Source organism: Populus trichocarpa, chromosome 11, assembly GCF_000002775.5.
Source record: "Populus trichocarpa isolate Nisqually-1 chromosome 11, P.trichocarpa_v4.1, whole genome shotgun sequence".
Taxonomy (NCBI): domain Eukaryota; kingdom Viridiplantae; phylum Streptophyta; class Magnoliopsida; order Malpighiales; family Salicaceae; genus Populus; species Populus trichocarpa.
The window spans coordinates 4,186,033-4,200,266 of record NC_037295.2 but is presented as its reverse complement, the minus strand read 5'-3'; the positions used below and the strand labels follow the sequence as shown (position 1 = coordinate 4,200,266).

Here is a 14,234-nt window from a genome sequence, read left to right as displayed (position 1 = left end):
ATTGGATGTGACTGCAAGTTTAAGCACTCAAAACAACCTCCAAAGTCTTAGATTTTAGAGAGAGAGAGACATACCAAAACAGCCTTAAACACATACCTAACTAAACTCTAGAGAGAGAAAGAAACTGACCCCTTGTTTTTTTTTTTTTTTTCCTGACTGTGTCTGTGTCTTTGTGCAATGTTCTCCTCTTCCGTTCATGCCTTGATGTGTGGGGTTCAGAGAGGACATCCTTATTGACCTCTCTGAATTCCCAGTCACATAAGCCTTCTGTTTTTCTTTTCTTGGCCAAGAAAGTGCGAGGAAAGTCTGAAGAATTTTGTCTTTATTGCCAAGTTATGAATTCGGTTGAGTTCTTTTGATTGGCTCATGTAGTACCTTGTATGGTTTTCTTGGTGGTGGTGGACTGTTGGTCATAGTTTGTACATATGGCTCCTGTGATGTATAGAAGCTTTAAATGGTACTTTTCTATTGAACTTTTATTTATTTATTTTACATACATGCGTTCATATATTATATATGTGCATATATGGTCTGTAATAATGCTATGCGTCATGGTGGGATTGATGATATTTTTTTTTTTTGACGACTTAAGAGCTATGGCGTAGTTTGTTGGTTCTTTGATATATAAAAAGGGTTCTTCGAGGTTAATTTTTCTTCTTTTTTTCATATCTGATATTGTTTTGAATTGCTTGGGCAATTGGAAGCCAATTCTTTTGTTGGCTTTTGGTGAAATTTCTCTTATCTTTACAAGGTGCTTGTTTGCTTTATAGTTTTATTTATGTTGTGAATTTATGATGCTGTTATTGAAGAAGGTGGTCCTGGGAATATGCAGATAAATATGGTTTAGGCAATTTGATTCTTTATTTAGTATATATTCAGCATGGGGCTAAAGTTTTGTGTTCTTATATACTTTTGCTCTCTGTCCATATATTTGCCTGTATTTGTGAATTTATGAACGTTCTGATGAAGGTCTTTCTAGAGAATGGGGTAGATTTTTGTTTTTGGAATTAATCAACTAGAGTTTTATTTTTTTAATGGCTTTCTCTCATGGGATGTTATTCTTTTTCTCTGAGAAAATATGGTTCCAATACGCAGAACAATTCATTCAACATGTTTCAAGTTCTCTGTTCTTTGCTTCCTCATTCAAACATTTGTGCCCTGTTTTGGATTTTTCTTCTTTTACATAACAAAACCATCATAAATTCCTTGAGAAAAGTTTACCTTTTCGTGACTTCTTTGAATTATTGGCTTGTATTTTCTTTACATAATATCATTAATAGGTTTTGTTCTTGAAGGTTGCATGGACACACTAAACTAGATGCAAAAGGACTTACTTTTGGCAACTAATGCTGGCTATGAGACGGTTCTGTTTAAGGCATCATTGAGCACAGAATCAAGTTTCCATGAATCAAGTTAAGCTGCAAGAAGTGTGTCTGGATGACCTGGTTTTACATTTTATTCTGTTTAGCCGACTGCTTTCCATGAGGTTTTGGCAATTGGCACTGGACCAACCTGGCAGAAAGTTTGGCTTCTAGCAGGGCAAATCTTCTTTGGCGATATAAATTCCTTTTTAAGAGTTGATAGTAATAATTAGACGTTAAGAGTAAGTTCTTTAGGGCAAATCTCCTTTGGCAAAGTTACTGAAGTTCCCTCCCTATAAAGGGCAGATCTTCTTTGGCATTAAATTATTTTCTCTCTGTTGAGCTTCACTCCGATCTGCAACAGTTGTGGCTCATCAATTTATCAGCTGTGCAGTACAATCTTCTTTGGAAGTTTCTTCTTGCAGAAGCTTCAGTCCATTTGTTGGGCAAATCTCCTTTGGCATTTGGAGTCCTTGTTGACTCCTGTTATCCCTTTAGGGCAAATCTCCTTTGGCATTAGGAAGTCCTTAGTTGGCTTCCTGTTATCCCTTTAAGGCAAATTTTGGTGTTTTGAACATCATCTCTTCCTTTAAAGGTTAAGATATCCATATTGATCCTCAGCATCATTTGAGAAAACATATATTTTCAACCCATTCCACATTATCAGCACCTGTAGTTCAATCCTACGGCACACCACCATTTAGTTATCTTCTGCCAGTGTGTTTATCATAGCATTACAGTGGCGCTGATCTTGGACAGTTGCTTGAAAAAGTGTTAATTAAACGGTACTTCTCTCTTCTCCTCACTATTCATTACTTTTTTTTAACATATTTGTTAAATTTGCATTTTTTTATTATTATGACCTTAAATTATCATGTTCTTGTCTCAGAGGTGAAGTTTAGATATATCATTGTATGTGATGGATATGCTCCGCAGCGACTCTGATTGGGAAAGTTGCAGTGATAATGGTAGTAGCAGTGAGGACATAGAGGAACTTGACTTTCTGTATGGCGGGAGGGCTAGCAGCATTTTCTCTAGTCTGGAGGAAAGCATAGGGAAAATTGATGATTTCCTCTCATTTGAGAGGGGCTTTGTACATGGGGACATTGTTTCTTCTGTGACTGATCCATCTGGACAGATGGGCAGAGTTGTAAATGTTAATATGCTTGTCAACTTGGAAAATAGGCATGGAAAAATCATAAAGGATGTTGATTCAAAGAAACTTTTGAAGATTCGATCCATTTCAGTGGGGGATTATGTGGTTCATGGGCCATGGATAGGAAGGGTTGATAAAGTTGTTGACAATGTCACTGTTGTATTTGATGATGGGACATCTTGTGAGGTTACTGCAGTGGATCAAGAAAAGCTCTTGCCTATTTCTTCTAACATACTTGAAGATCCGACATATCCATATTATCCAGGACAGAGAGTACGGATTAGGCTCTCAGCAGTGTCTAAATCAGCTAGATGGTTATGTGGAGTTTGGAAGGAAAATCAGGATGTAGGGACTGTTTCTGCTGTAAAAGCAGGTTTAGTGTATGTTGATTGGCTTGCCTGTGCTCTTGTTGATTTGAGTTTGCCTGCTCCTCAGCGTTTGCAGGATGCGAGAAACTTGACTTTGTTGTCATGCTTCTTGCATGAAAATTGGCAGCTTGGTGATTGGTGCATGCTTCCCCTGGCTGATTGTAAGGGTATGAATGGGCAGATATTTTTTGATGCATCTATCATTAAGATCATTAAAGAGGACAGGAGGATAGGCCATGGGTTTAAGGGACAGAACCCTTACTTGAATTTTCAGGATATATTTGTTATTGTGAAGACAAAAACCATTGTTGATGTTGTGTGGCAGGATGGTGGGTGCTCGCAGGGATTGGATTCACAGTCTCTGCTTCCTGTAAATATTGTAAATGCTCATGATTTCTGGCCAGGGCAGTTCGTATTAGAGAAGGGTGCTTGTGATGATCCACATGTTTCAGGTAACCAAAAATGGGGTGTTGTGAATTGTGTGGATGCGAAGGAACGGACTGTTATGGTGAAATGGAAATTCATTGGAGTGAACCAGGTTAACAATGTAGGAAGTGGTCAGATTGAGGAAACTGTTAGTGCTTACGAGCTAGTTGAACACCCTGACTACTCCTACTCTTATGGGGATATTGTATTTAAAAACTTGGATCAGGCTAATAAAGACCATGTGAACAGAGAGACTGGAATGAATGCAGATGCTCCCCTCGAAGGAAGTGACCATGGTAAAGATCAGGTTGATTACCTGTGCTGTATCGGCTATGTGACTGGCTTTGAAGATGGTAGCGTTGAGGTGACTTGGGCTTCTAGTCTCAAAACCAAGGTGCGAGCTCTAGCCATTTTTCATTCTTCATTTGAATTTCATGATTATTGTGTTCATTAATTTACAATTTTCTAGTTTTAGTAGGCAGTTGAGAGTCCATGATGTGTTTGCACTGTCTTGGACACATGTAGATGATGTGATCCGCTTCATTTCTCTCAAGTTGTACTATGTATTACAGAATTAGGGGTGATAAAATGGAAGTTGCACTGAATCCAATGGCTAATTATGAAAAATTTGGTAAAAAACCCATAGTGCAATGACAATGTATGCCCTAATTAGTTTGGTTATTATTATCTAAAACATTCATATTTCCTTATTCATTTCAAATCTGGTTGCACATGTCATGAACCTGCAATCATGGCCTTGTAAAACCCACCACCCAGCTGCGGCCTTAAAGCTGTTCGGACTTTGCAATGCTACTTTTTATGGGAAATTGTCTTGTTCTCTTATATTGTAGACCATTAGCAAGCTTTTGGCAGAATCCATGACAAGCCATAAAAATAGGCCAGCAGGTTCCTTGGGTTAGGTCACCCCATCCCACACCTAGTGATATTGTGGAGGTGTAGTTTTGGGGTCAGTAATTTGAATTTCTTTTACCTTTCCTTTTGACATATAGAATTAGGATTTATATTCATGTTTGGAAGATTAGCAGGTCCATTGTGCTGTTTGATTTCCAGTAACCTTTACATTCTTGACATGTGATAATCTCAGTTTCAAAAACCAGATAAATCTGAACGTTGGCATAATTCATCCTCTGGTTAAAATCAGCTTTTAAACAACTGTCTGCTTTATTTTTTTCATCAATTGCTGGGGAGACTGATTGAAACATCAATCTTAAATACCGTGTTGGACATTGTACAGGTTTCACCTAATGACATTTTTCGAATTGATAAAAATGAAGTTTCAGCTGAAACAATGGTGCAACATGAACAACGTGAAGAGGAAGTGAATCAAGAGACAGTTGATCATGACAAACAATTTTCAGTCCTGAAAGGAAAGGTAAATTCAACTCCCTTCTCTCATATCAAGAAAATAGAGTTGCTCTCCAGTTCTGGAAGTTCAGTATGGGTTATAACATGCTGAAATGAAGGGTCCAATTTTTTAATTTAGCATAAAATAAATAAGGAAGCAACTTGCATGTTGAGTTTTGAGCTATGAACTTCTGGAATAGCTTATGCGAAATCCAGGATTTCAGTTTTGCTAGGTGTTTCAGCTGTTACAATTTTGGTGAATGATCTGTTGAGTTTTGAAGTATATAGACGTCCAGGATTGATCTGTTGAGTTTTGAAGTGTATAAACATAGAGGATTGATCTGCAATTACAGAAGATGCATAATAAAAGTGAATATATAACCTCAAAAATATTCTCTACTTAAAACTCACTCATCAGGACATGTTTGCTTGATGCCCAATCTTTGATTGCTTAATAAACTGATGTCAAAACGAATTAATAAAGAATTGTAGGCTCAAAAAAGTGACCCAACTTAAACTTGTTCTATGTAATACACAATCACTAAAAATATTGTGCTACCATATTTGGCAGACCATAAACAAAAACAGAATCCTGGTGAATTTCTTTAGTTTGGAATAATTAATGTTCTGGTTATTTTATAAAGCTTCTTGAATCATTTGCATTGTCATCTCCTTTTAAAACTGGAACTGAAGAGAGTTACATTCTTAGGACTTGCTAAATTCCATTAGCATTGGTGATGAGAGCACTAAGTGCCCATGGGAATCCAGTTCCTTTTCCCTTCTTCCTCAATCTGCACTTGGATTTTTCTCAAGGATTACAGGAGGTATATTTGGACCCTTTGGTTCCACATCAGTGTCTGGCCCAGTAGCATCTGACCTTATTTCTGAAGATGGAAATGAATTCAAGACACCTGAAGAGAAAGAAAATCCGGAAGCTTGTGATCTGTGCATGGAGATGCAACCTTTAGTAGCTGGTGACATGCTGAGATTTGAAGGGACAAATTTAAAGCTAGAAATCAATGATGATCAGGAGAGCAAAGAACATCGATCTTCATCTGCCAGCAAGAGACCAGAACGGTTTGATCAATTTGATATGGTTGCTGATTGTTCTGACCACCACTTTCTTGATGGAGCAGGGAATGTGCCAGCATTGTCTCAGGTCAGAAGCTTGACTTCATTTTTTTCTGTAAGCTTAGTAGTCAACAGGAATAACCAATCATATGCTTTATGTTTTTGCTCCACACAGGTGAAAAGAGGTTGGTTGAGGAAGGTTCAACAGGAGTGGAGTATTCTAGAAAAGAATCTTCCTGGTTAGCTTTTTATCTAATTTTGGACTTCACTTTTGATTGTTATTTGTGGAGGTTCATTTTTCAACTTTTGCATCATTTCTAAGACCTTTGGTAATCTGAACAGAGTCAATCTATGTCCGCATCTATGAGGATAGGATGGATCTTCTTCGAGCAGCCATTGTTGGTTCAAATGGAACTCCATATCATGATGGACTGTTCTTTTTTGATATATTTCTTCCTCCAGGGTATCCACATGAACCACCTGTAAGTTAATCTAAAGTTCCTAAGCGTTTACACTCTAGAGCTGCTTGAGTTAATGGCTGCACAGTGGTCAGTGCTGCTCAAAGACAAAATGATCTCTATAAGTTCTGTTCCCTTATACCAAAGGGTTAATCTGAAAACGCAGTGCCATTGTTCAAAGGGACATACAATTTTTCAAATTTAGGTTATCCGATATAGAAGTCTATCATCTTCTTCTTCTTTTTAACTATATCTACTTACATGAATGAGGATCATTCATTTTTGACAAGAAACTTACCTTTGGTCAATGTAATCTCTCATGCAGCTGGTGCATTATCATTCTGGTGGACTTCGGGTCAATCCAAATTTGTATGAGTCTGGAAAAATCTGTCTGAGTCTCCTCAACACATGGACAGGCACAGGCTCTGAAGTATGGAATCCAGAAAGCTCCAGTATTCTTCAAGTTCTTCTCTCCCTCCAGGCCCTTGTGCTTAATGAAAAACCCTACTTTAACGAGGCTGGGTATGATAAGCAGATAGGAAGAGCTGAGGGAGAGAAAAACTCTATAAGCTATAACGAAAACGCATTCCTTATGACCTGGAAATCCATGCTTTACCTGCTCCGCCAACCACCAAAGGTAAAATAAACAATTCTGATAACAAACTTACTCCACTGTTGCATTGATTTTATTCATAACTATGATGATAATTGCCTTTGAACTATTGTCAAAATATCATTAGAAAACCAACTGCCTCTATGTCAACTGCTACTTCTGTTTTTGGATTAATATAATATTAAGGATGCTTGGATCCTTAGATGAATTTCACAGAGCCCTACTGTGTTCTGAGTACTGTATTTCATGATGATAGAGTGTTACATATTATGTTCTCAGAAAGTTCTTCATTAAAAACAATTTATTTGAGATTTTACAGGATTTTGGACTTCCCTATCCTGTTATTTTCTCAGGCTTTTTTTTATTTTTTTGGCCTTGTGAATTTAGGTAGAAATGCTGTTTGTTAGTGATCAGGATTGATTTAGTGTGTCAATATACTGTTACAGCATTTTGAGCCACTCATAGAGGAGCACTTAAAGCTACGTTCTCAGAATATTCTATTGGCTTGTAAATCATATCTGGAAGGAGCTCCGGTGGCGTATGCACTTGACTCTGGAAGCACCGAGCATGAAAATCAAAAGGGTGGTTCGACAGGGTTCAAAATCATGCTTGGAAAGCTCTTCCCAAAGCTCGTAGAGACATTTTCTGGTAAAGGAATCGATTGCAGCCGATTCACTGAGGAAGAGAAATGAATGTTCATAGCAAGGCATTCCTCCCATATCTATAATTCTATATGATATCATCGTGTTCTTGGTGGTTTTAAGTCTTCGTGTGATCTCATTGTGTGCGCATGCTGTGTGAGAACCAAAAAAAAAGGAAAAAAAATATAGTAAATATTTTTAGAGTCTTGGTGTTGTAAATGTATTTATGCTATGGGTTGCAACAAAAATTGATCATGAGAAAGATGTATTATCTAAAAAAAAAAAAATGTATTGTGGGCTGCAGAAAACCTTGAATAATGTAATAAAATTTGGATTGGTGTGTAAATGATTATATTTAGTGATGCTGCCAATGCTTTTTAAGTTTTTTTTTTTAATTAACATGGATGTTCGAGCTAATTTATGCGTGCTTCAACTAATCTTACAAGCCCTTCCAGTAATACTGAGAAGACTCGATCTCGTAATAATTATCGAAGCAATAATTCTTACAAACGTTTGTTCTCCAGGTCCCAATTGCTAGCAACCAAAGAATTAAGCTAAATCTATTTCTCCCTGACCTAGTTTTTCACTTGATAAAAGAGAAGAAATTTGAAATTTTTACATCGATTAGATGCATCAAAGCCGAGCCCTTCATATTATTTGGCCCCCTGTGTTGACATATCATCTCAAAATCTGTTGCAGCAGTAAGCTTGGCTTTCTTTTTTTGATAATTGAGGACTTGAGTTTTACCAACCATGATTTGTACTTCCGCAGAGCTCATCTCTGGATAAATCAAGACCAGATACACAGATTCTCCGATGAGAATTAACAAGTTATTTCAACTATTTCACAGTTGCTCACCTAATACCATCTCGGACTTGACTATTTCACAGGTGGTTGCTTTTCAAATACCATTTTGGAGTCAAATGCAAGAGAAGATTATCAAAACAATAAATACATTTAGTCAGAACTAGTTTGCTAACACCAAGTTTTGCAGCGTTTGATTCATAAAAAATGAATCTAAAAAGAAATTTAGGTCAGGATGAATTTTTCTTTTGTAATATTATTAATCCAGACTAACCATATTAATCTAAAAAACTCACAAAACCTATAACTCGGATTATAAATTCTACTGAATCTAACAACATTGTTTTTGTTTCTTACATTATTTTCTAATAATATGATAACATGAAAAATTAAACACCAATCAAATATTAGGAGGTTCGTTTGAGATTATGGTAACCTTATATAAAGCAAACCAAAATAAAATAAGAAAATCAATTTAAAATTAATGAAATATTGAAGGATAAAATTGATAAAAAAAATTCAATAGGAAAAAAAATAGAAGATGAAATTTTAAAGAAAAATAAAATTATTTGGCATTATTATTAACCCTGACCCAGCAAGTCAACCTTGAAACCTCCTCACTTGAGTTTTAAATTTACCTACATGGGAGTTGACTTTACGTGATTTAATTGACTTGATAGATCTAGAGATAACTCGAACTACAAGTAAAACCATGGTTTGACTTTAAAATAAACTAAAAATGACATCTTTTTTTAAATAAAAATTATTTTTTATTTAATAATATAATAACAAAAATAAAAACTTATAAAAATTAAATATCAATCAAATATTAGAATATTTATTTAAGATTGTGATAACCTTATAAAAAATAAAAATAAATAAATTATGATAATTAATTCAAAATCAATAAAATATTAAAGAATAAAATTAAACAAAAAAATAAATTAGAAGGTAATTTTTTTTTAAAAAAAGAAAAATATTCAAAAAAAATACTTTAGTGTTTACCGTGAACTTTTCTAACATTTTAAGCAGAAATAACATTTATCTAAAACTTGTTTTGAAAAAAAAAATCTTTTAGCCAATTTGTTTTTCCATGTTAAAAATGTTTTTTTAAAAAATTGATTTTTTATTTATTTTTTTTAAAAAAATTATTTTAATATACTAATATTAAAAATAAATTTTAAAATATAAAAAAATAAAAAAGAACCGCAACTCCAAAGTGATACTAAACGGGTCTTGCTATTAAAAAATCTAAACTGGATTGTTATTTTTAAGATATCTGGAGTTTGAACTTAAATGTTCACTAGTTTTTTTTTGTCGAATGTTCTCAACAACCTCCACGTCAATTCAACAACATAAATGTTTTTTATAAGGTTCCAAAATGTTCAATCTTTGAAAGTAAATGAAGGAGACAATAAATTTCTTGAAACACCGGATCAAAGTTTATCAACAAAAACGGTGGCCGTGCCATGAGATCCTTTTCTAAAACTTTGCCCGCTTAACCCGATCTCAGAGAGGATCCAGATTCGGGTCTGGTACAATACCGAATACCCAACAACCACACCTATAAATACCACCCTAATCTCCACCTCAGTCTACAGTCTTCACCTTTCTCAAATCGCCACCGACTATGGAGCCGTCTCGCGCTCCTAAATCATCTCCATTTCTCGAAAACTCTACTTCCCGCAGATTCCCAACCACTCCCTTCCTCATTTCCCTCGCCTTTCTTCTCCTTACAACCTCGGCAACCTCTGCACCAACAATAAATTCCTTTAATTTCCTTGAATATTACGCCGAACACTGCAACAACGTAGTCCCTGAATCACCAATCACAGGTACTCTCATAAACAATGCTTCTTTCTTTGAAGACAAAATCAAAATCCTTAATTTTGATGTCGCATACTTTACTGGTGGCTCACAAATCATACCCAAAAAAAGGGACTCTGATTCGGCTCCGAGTGTCCTCTCTTTTAAGCCAAAAAAATTCGATCTTCAGCAAACTGTGAACCCTTATGTGGTTTCCCTTCGAGGGTCTCTTAAATTTCGCTTTCCTGCTCGGTTTGATTGGAGTAATGTGACACGGGATCGCAGGAATTCGAAGAGAATCCGGTACCGCCCGCCGAGAACTCCAGTCAGGTCGAGGTATCTACTGTTTGAGCTATATGGGTTCTGGTCAATGAATACAGGGAAGCTGTGTATGGTGGGATCTGGTTCAGGTAACAGTGGTCTAAGTTCTTTAAATGCTGCTTTTAAGGCTAATTATCCTGTGGGTATTAGTGACTTTAGTGGCTTGATTAATGGGGTTTTGGAAAGTTTGGATTTTCAGGATAGTTATTTTGAGCAGGTTTCGATTTTGGGCATTCCTCATTTTGGTGAATACAAGTATACATTGGTAGATAAAGAGAATGTGGATGTGGGTTTTAGTGGAACTTATGATAGTGTCGGGGGGAGAGAGAATTTGCCTATCGAATCGGTCGATAGAAGTATGTGTTTAAATGAAATGTATAGGCATGCTAGGATATTGGAATTGGAGTATGGGAGTGATTGTAGTGGTGATAATGGTGGTAAATGTAATCCTCTTAGTGGGAGTTCTGGGGTTTTGCCGAAGATTATGACAATTCAGGGAATTAGATGTGACCATGAGCGTGGGCGTGAAGCTCGGGTTTTGATTGGGTTTTCAGATTCTGCCGTTGTTAATGTTTATGGACCTTATGGCTCTGAAAGAGTTTTTGATCCTTATACAACACTAATTGGCGAGGGGGTCTGGGATGAGAAGAGGAATAGACTATTTGTGGTTGCATGTCGTGTCTTGAATTTTAATGATTCATCAGCTAATGCTACTGTTGGTGATTGCTCGATTCAATTGACCTTGCGGTTCCCCAGAACCTTGACAATTAGAGATCAGAGTGTTGTAGTGGGGCAAATTTATAGCAACAAAACTGTGAATGACACGAGCTACTTTCCTGGAATTGGGTTTCATGGTTCTGAGTTTCGGACAAGGCGACTTCGAGGTCTGGCTTATGAGTATACTATGCTTGACAAGGTGCATAAATCTTGTGCAGAAAAGAAGTCCATGAAAGGTAAAGGAAAGACATACCCACATGGTTATTCATCTGACATGCGGTTTGATATGTTAGTGAGAAATGGAAAAGGACACGTAGCACAGGGCTTTTCAACCCCATTGTTTGTGGGTTATCAGCTGTTTGAGCCATATCCAATGACCAACAACTACAGTGGTCATCTAAATATTAGCTACAAGATGTTGTTCACGGGTATGCTTCCATCAAATGACTCTGGCACAATTTCAGCTGAAGGAACGTACGATGATGAGAATGGGGTTCTATGCATGATAGGTTGTCGGCATTTGATATCACGTATGGGAAATTCAATGAAAAATGATTCAACTGACTGTGAGATTCTTGTCAATGTCCAGTTTTCTCCACTGAATGGAAAGGGTCACGGTAACATCAAAGGAACCATTGAAAGCGTAAGGAAAAACTCAGACCCTCTTCACTTTGAGAAGCTTGAGATATCTTCAAACTCGATTTATAGGCACCAAGCTGCGGAATCCATTTGGAGAATGGATATGGAAATAACCATGGTTTTGATTTCTAGTACTCTTGCTTGTATCCTTGTGGGTTTGCAGCTCTATCATGTGAAAAGGCATCCTGATGTGCTAACCTTCATTTCTTTTATGATGCTTCTTGTTCTTACTCTGGGTCATATGATACCTCTATTGTTAAATTTCGAAGCCTTGTTTTTGTCAAACCGTAACCAACAAAATGTTTTTCTTGAGAGTGGTGGATGGCTTGAAGTCAATGAAGTAGCAGTAAGGGTGGTAAAGATGGTAGCCTTTCTTTTGATATTCCGGCTTCTCCAACTCACTTGGTCTGCTAGGCCGAGCGATGGAAGCAACAAAAACGTGTGGATTTCTGAGAAAAGAGTTCTTTATTTGTCTTTACCGATGTACATTGTTGGTGGACTCATTGCATGGTATGTGCATCACTGGAAAAACACTTCTAGGAGCCCACACCTGCTACAAGGTCATAAGGTTTACCAACAACATTATCCCTGGACAGATCTTAAATCATATGCTGGTTTGGTTCTGGATGGTTTCTTACTCCCACAGATAATGTTTAACTTATTCTTGAACTCTAGTGAAAAAGCTCTTGCCCCTTCGTTTTATGCTGGGACAACTGTTATTCGTTTGCTGCCTCATGCATATGACCTTTACAGGGCTCACAGTTCCACATGGTACCTTGATTTGTCATACTTGTATGCAAATCACACATATGATTTTTATTCTACTGCATGGGACATCATAATCCCTTTGTGTGGCCTGTTGTTTGCTATCCTCATTTACTTACAGCAGCAATTTGGTGGTCGTTGCTTTCTTCCAAAGAGATTTAGAGGGGGTCCTGCATATGAAAAGGTTCCCATAGTTAGCAACGAGGAACTGCAAGAGATAACAACTCATTGAAGATTTTGTGACACTGAATGACTGCTTTGATGCATGAAAACAACTGAGGTAAAGTTCTGCTAAATACTCTGATTGTCTTGGTTATCTTACAAGTTCACGATTATGGAATTTGATCACCTTATTTGTTTGGTGATTTAGAGTATCTGAGCCTGGTATCAAGATCCACCATAGCACTATTTCTTGAGATTATCACATCTATTCTTGGAAATTGAGTTCTTGGTCATCTAGCTTTTTTTTTTAACGGCGAATGCCAACACCGATATCTGGATTTTTTTTAAGCTGCTTGCATGTTTGTGTTTTTGCTTTGTTCTTCAACAGCATCATGGAGCAAATTAAACTTCATATTTGCATCATATTACATGTGTATATGTTTGTGTGCACTCTATCAATCTTTGGTTTCTTTCAAGGGATAAATGTCCACCATGTGTATGTGCTCCATAAAATTTTGATGCGGAAAGTGAATGGTTGGTGGTTATCTTACTACCTGCACATGAGCTAATTAGGAGAATATTTAATTGGCATTTCTTTGATTCTCTGCAGACTGCAGGCATATTGACATTCTTTAAATTTGATATTGCAGCCAATAAAGCTTATAATTATAATTTGATCTTCAGAAGTCATAGTCTGTTCTGATCATGGTGATTTGAATTTAGTTGCTAGGGGACAACCGGAAATCTCAGTCACATGGAAATCTCAGAAAGCAGATTAAGAAGACGGGGGCAAGCTGTGGACTGGAGACTACCTTCTTCATCTACCTGTTCCATGGAACTTCTTCCTTTGCATCTCAAGAATGCTTCTCAAGTCAGTATTTGCTGTAAATGAACCAACAAAGCGTTGCCTCAAGTGTTAGTTATCCATAGGAACAACTGATTTTTTTTCGTCATCTATGAAGCATCATTCGATACTTGATGTATATTGAACTTAATCTGTGCAGGCTTTGATACGTACAGAGAAATGGTGTAGATAATTTAAACTAAACATGGTTCTTCCTCCCAGCTCTAATTTTATTTTTTTTTCTCTTGTGAGCATTACATCATGTTGTCTAAAAGAGCTGCCATATCTCTTCTATCCTCAGAAAGCAACTGAAGGACTTAATAACTTGGACTGCTGGGAGAAGTTTTATGGTGTTCTGAGTGAAATTTCTGAAATTGAATCATTAAATGTTTTAGCATTATTTTACTCAATTAATTGTGCCACCCTTTAAAAACCTTATTTGTAAATCTCAAGTACAATAATGCAAATTAAATATAAAACAACCATTTTTGTTGAATCTAGTGAAGATTTAATGGTTAGGTTGGATTTGATAGAGCCCTAACTGATCATTTACCTGTGTTTTCTTCACAATTTCAGAATTTCATCTGTGTTAATTATTTTTTATTCAGTTATTTGTGTAATCCAGTTTTTAGCTAATAATTGTTTTCCAAAAAAAATTTGTACTTGAAAACATTTTAAAATAATATTTTTTAAAATTTATTTTTAACATTAACATAT

General features: G+C 36.4%; 2 protein-coding genes across 3 annotated transcripts; both read left to right on the top strand.

Moving 5' to 3' along the window:
* On the top strand, positions 1 to 7,805 carry LOC18103023 (probable ubiquitin-conjugating enzyme E2 24). Its single transcript, XM_006377299.3, has 9 exons — positions 1 to 457; positions 1,296 to 2,146; positions 2,251 to 3,705; positions 4,567 to 4,704; positions 5,386 to 5,835; positions 5,923 to 5,986; positions 6,090 to 6,229; positions 6,531 to 6,842; positions 7,265 to 7,805. Exons 3-9 carry the CDS (start codon positions 2,281 to 2,283, stop codon positions 7,508 to 7,510), a joined length of 2,775 nt encoding a protein of 924 aa, XP_006377361.2. The 5' UTR covers positions 1 to 457; positions 1,296 to 2,146; positions 2,251 to 2,280; the 3' UTR covers positions 7,511 to 7,805.
* Positions 7,806 to 9,596: 1,791 nt separating this feature from the next.
* On the top strand, positions 9,597 to 13,738 carry LOC18103022 (uncharacterized). 2 transcript variants are annotated; one of them, XM_024611633.2, is made up of 2 exons: positions 9,597 to 12,791; positions 13,324 to 13,738. In XM_024611633.2, the coding sequence occupies exon 1, from the start codon at positions 9,894 to 9,896 to the stop codon at positions 12,741 to 12,743; it is 2,850 nt and encodes a 949-aa protein (XP_024467401.2). In that variant the 5' UTR covers positions 9,597 to 9,893; the 3' UTR covers positions 12,744 to 12,791; positions 13,324 to 13,738. The 2 variants fall into 2 exon arrangements, with proteins under 2 accessions (XP_024467401.2, XP_006377360.3); XM_006377298.3 differs by having other exon boundaries at positions 9,598 to 12,791; positions 13,397 to 13,738.
* The last annotated feature ends 496 nt before the right edge of the window (positions 13,739 to 14,234 follow it).

Bases quoted from the DNA above. Each gene is read 5' to 3' on its own strand.
- LOC18103022 (XM_024611633.2), top strand. From the start codon at position 9,894: ATGGAGCCGTCTCGCGCTCCTAAATCATCTCCATTTCTCGAAAACTCT.
- LOC18103023 (XM_006377299.3), top strand. From the start codon at position 2,281: ATGGATATGCTCCGCAGCGACTCTGATTGGGAAAGTTGCAGTGATAAT. The intron at 6,230-6,530 runs GTAAGTTAATCT...TCTCTCATGCAG, and splicing joins GGTATCCACATGAACCACCT to CTGGTGCATTATCATTCTGG. The intron at 6,843-7,264 runs GTAAAATAAACA...ATACTGTTACAG, and splicing joins TGCTCCGCCAACCACCAAAG to CATTTTGAGCCACTCATAGA.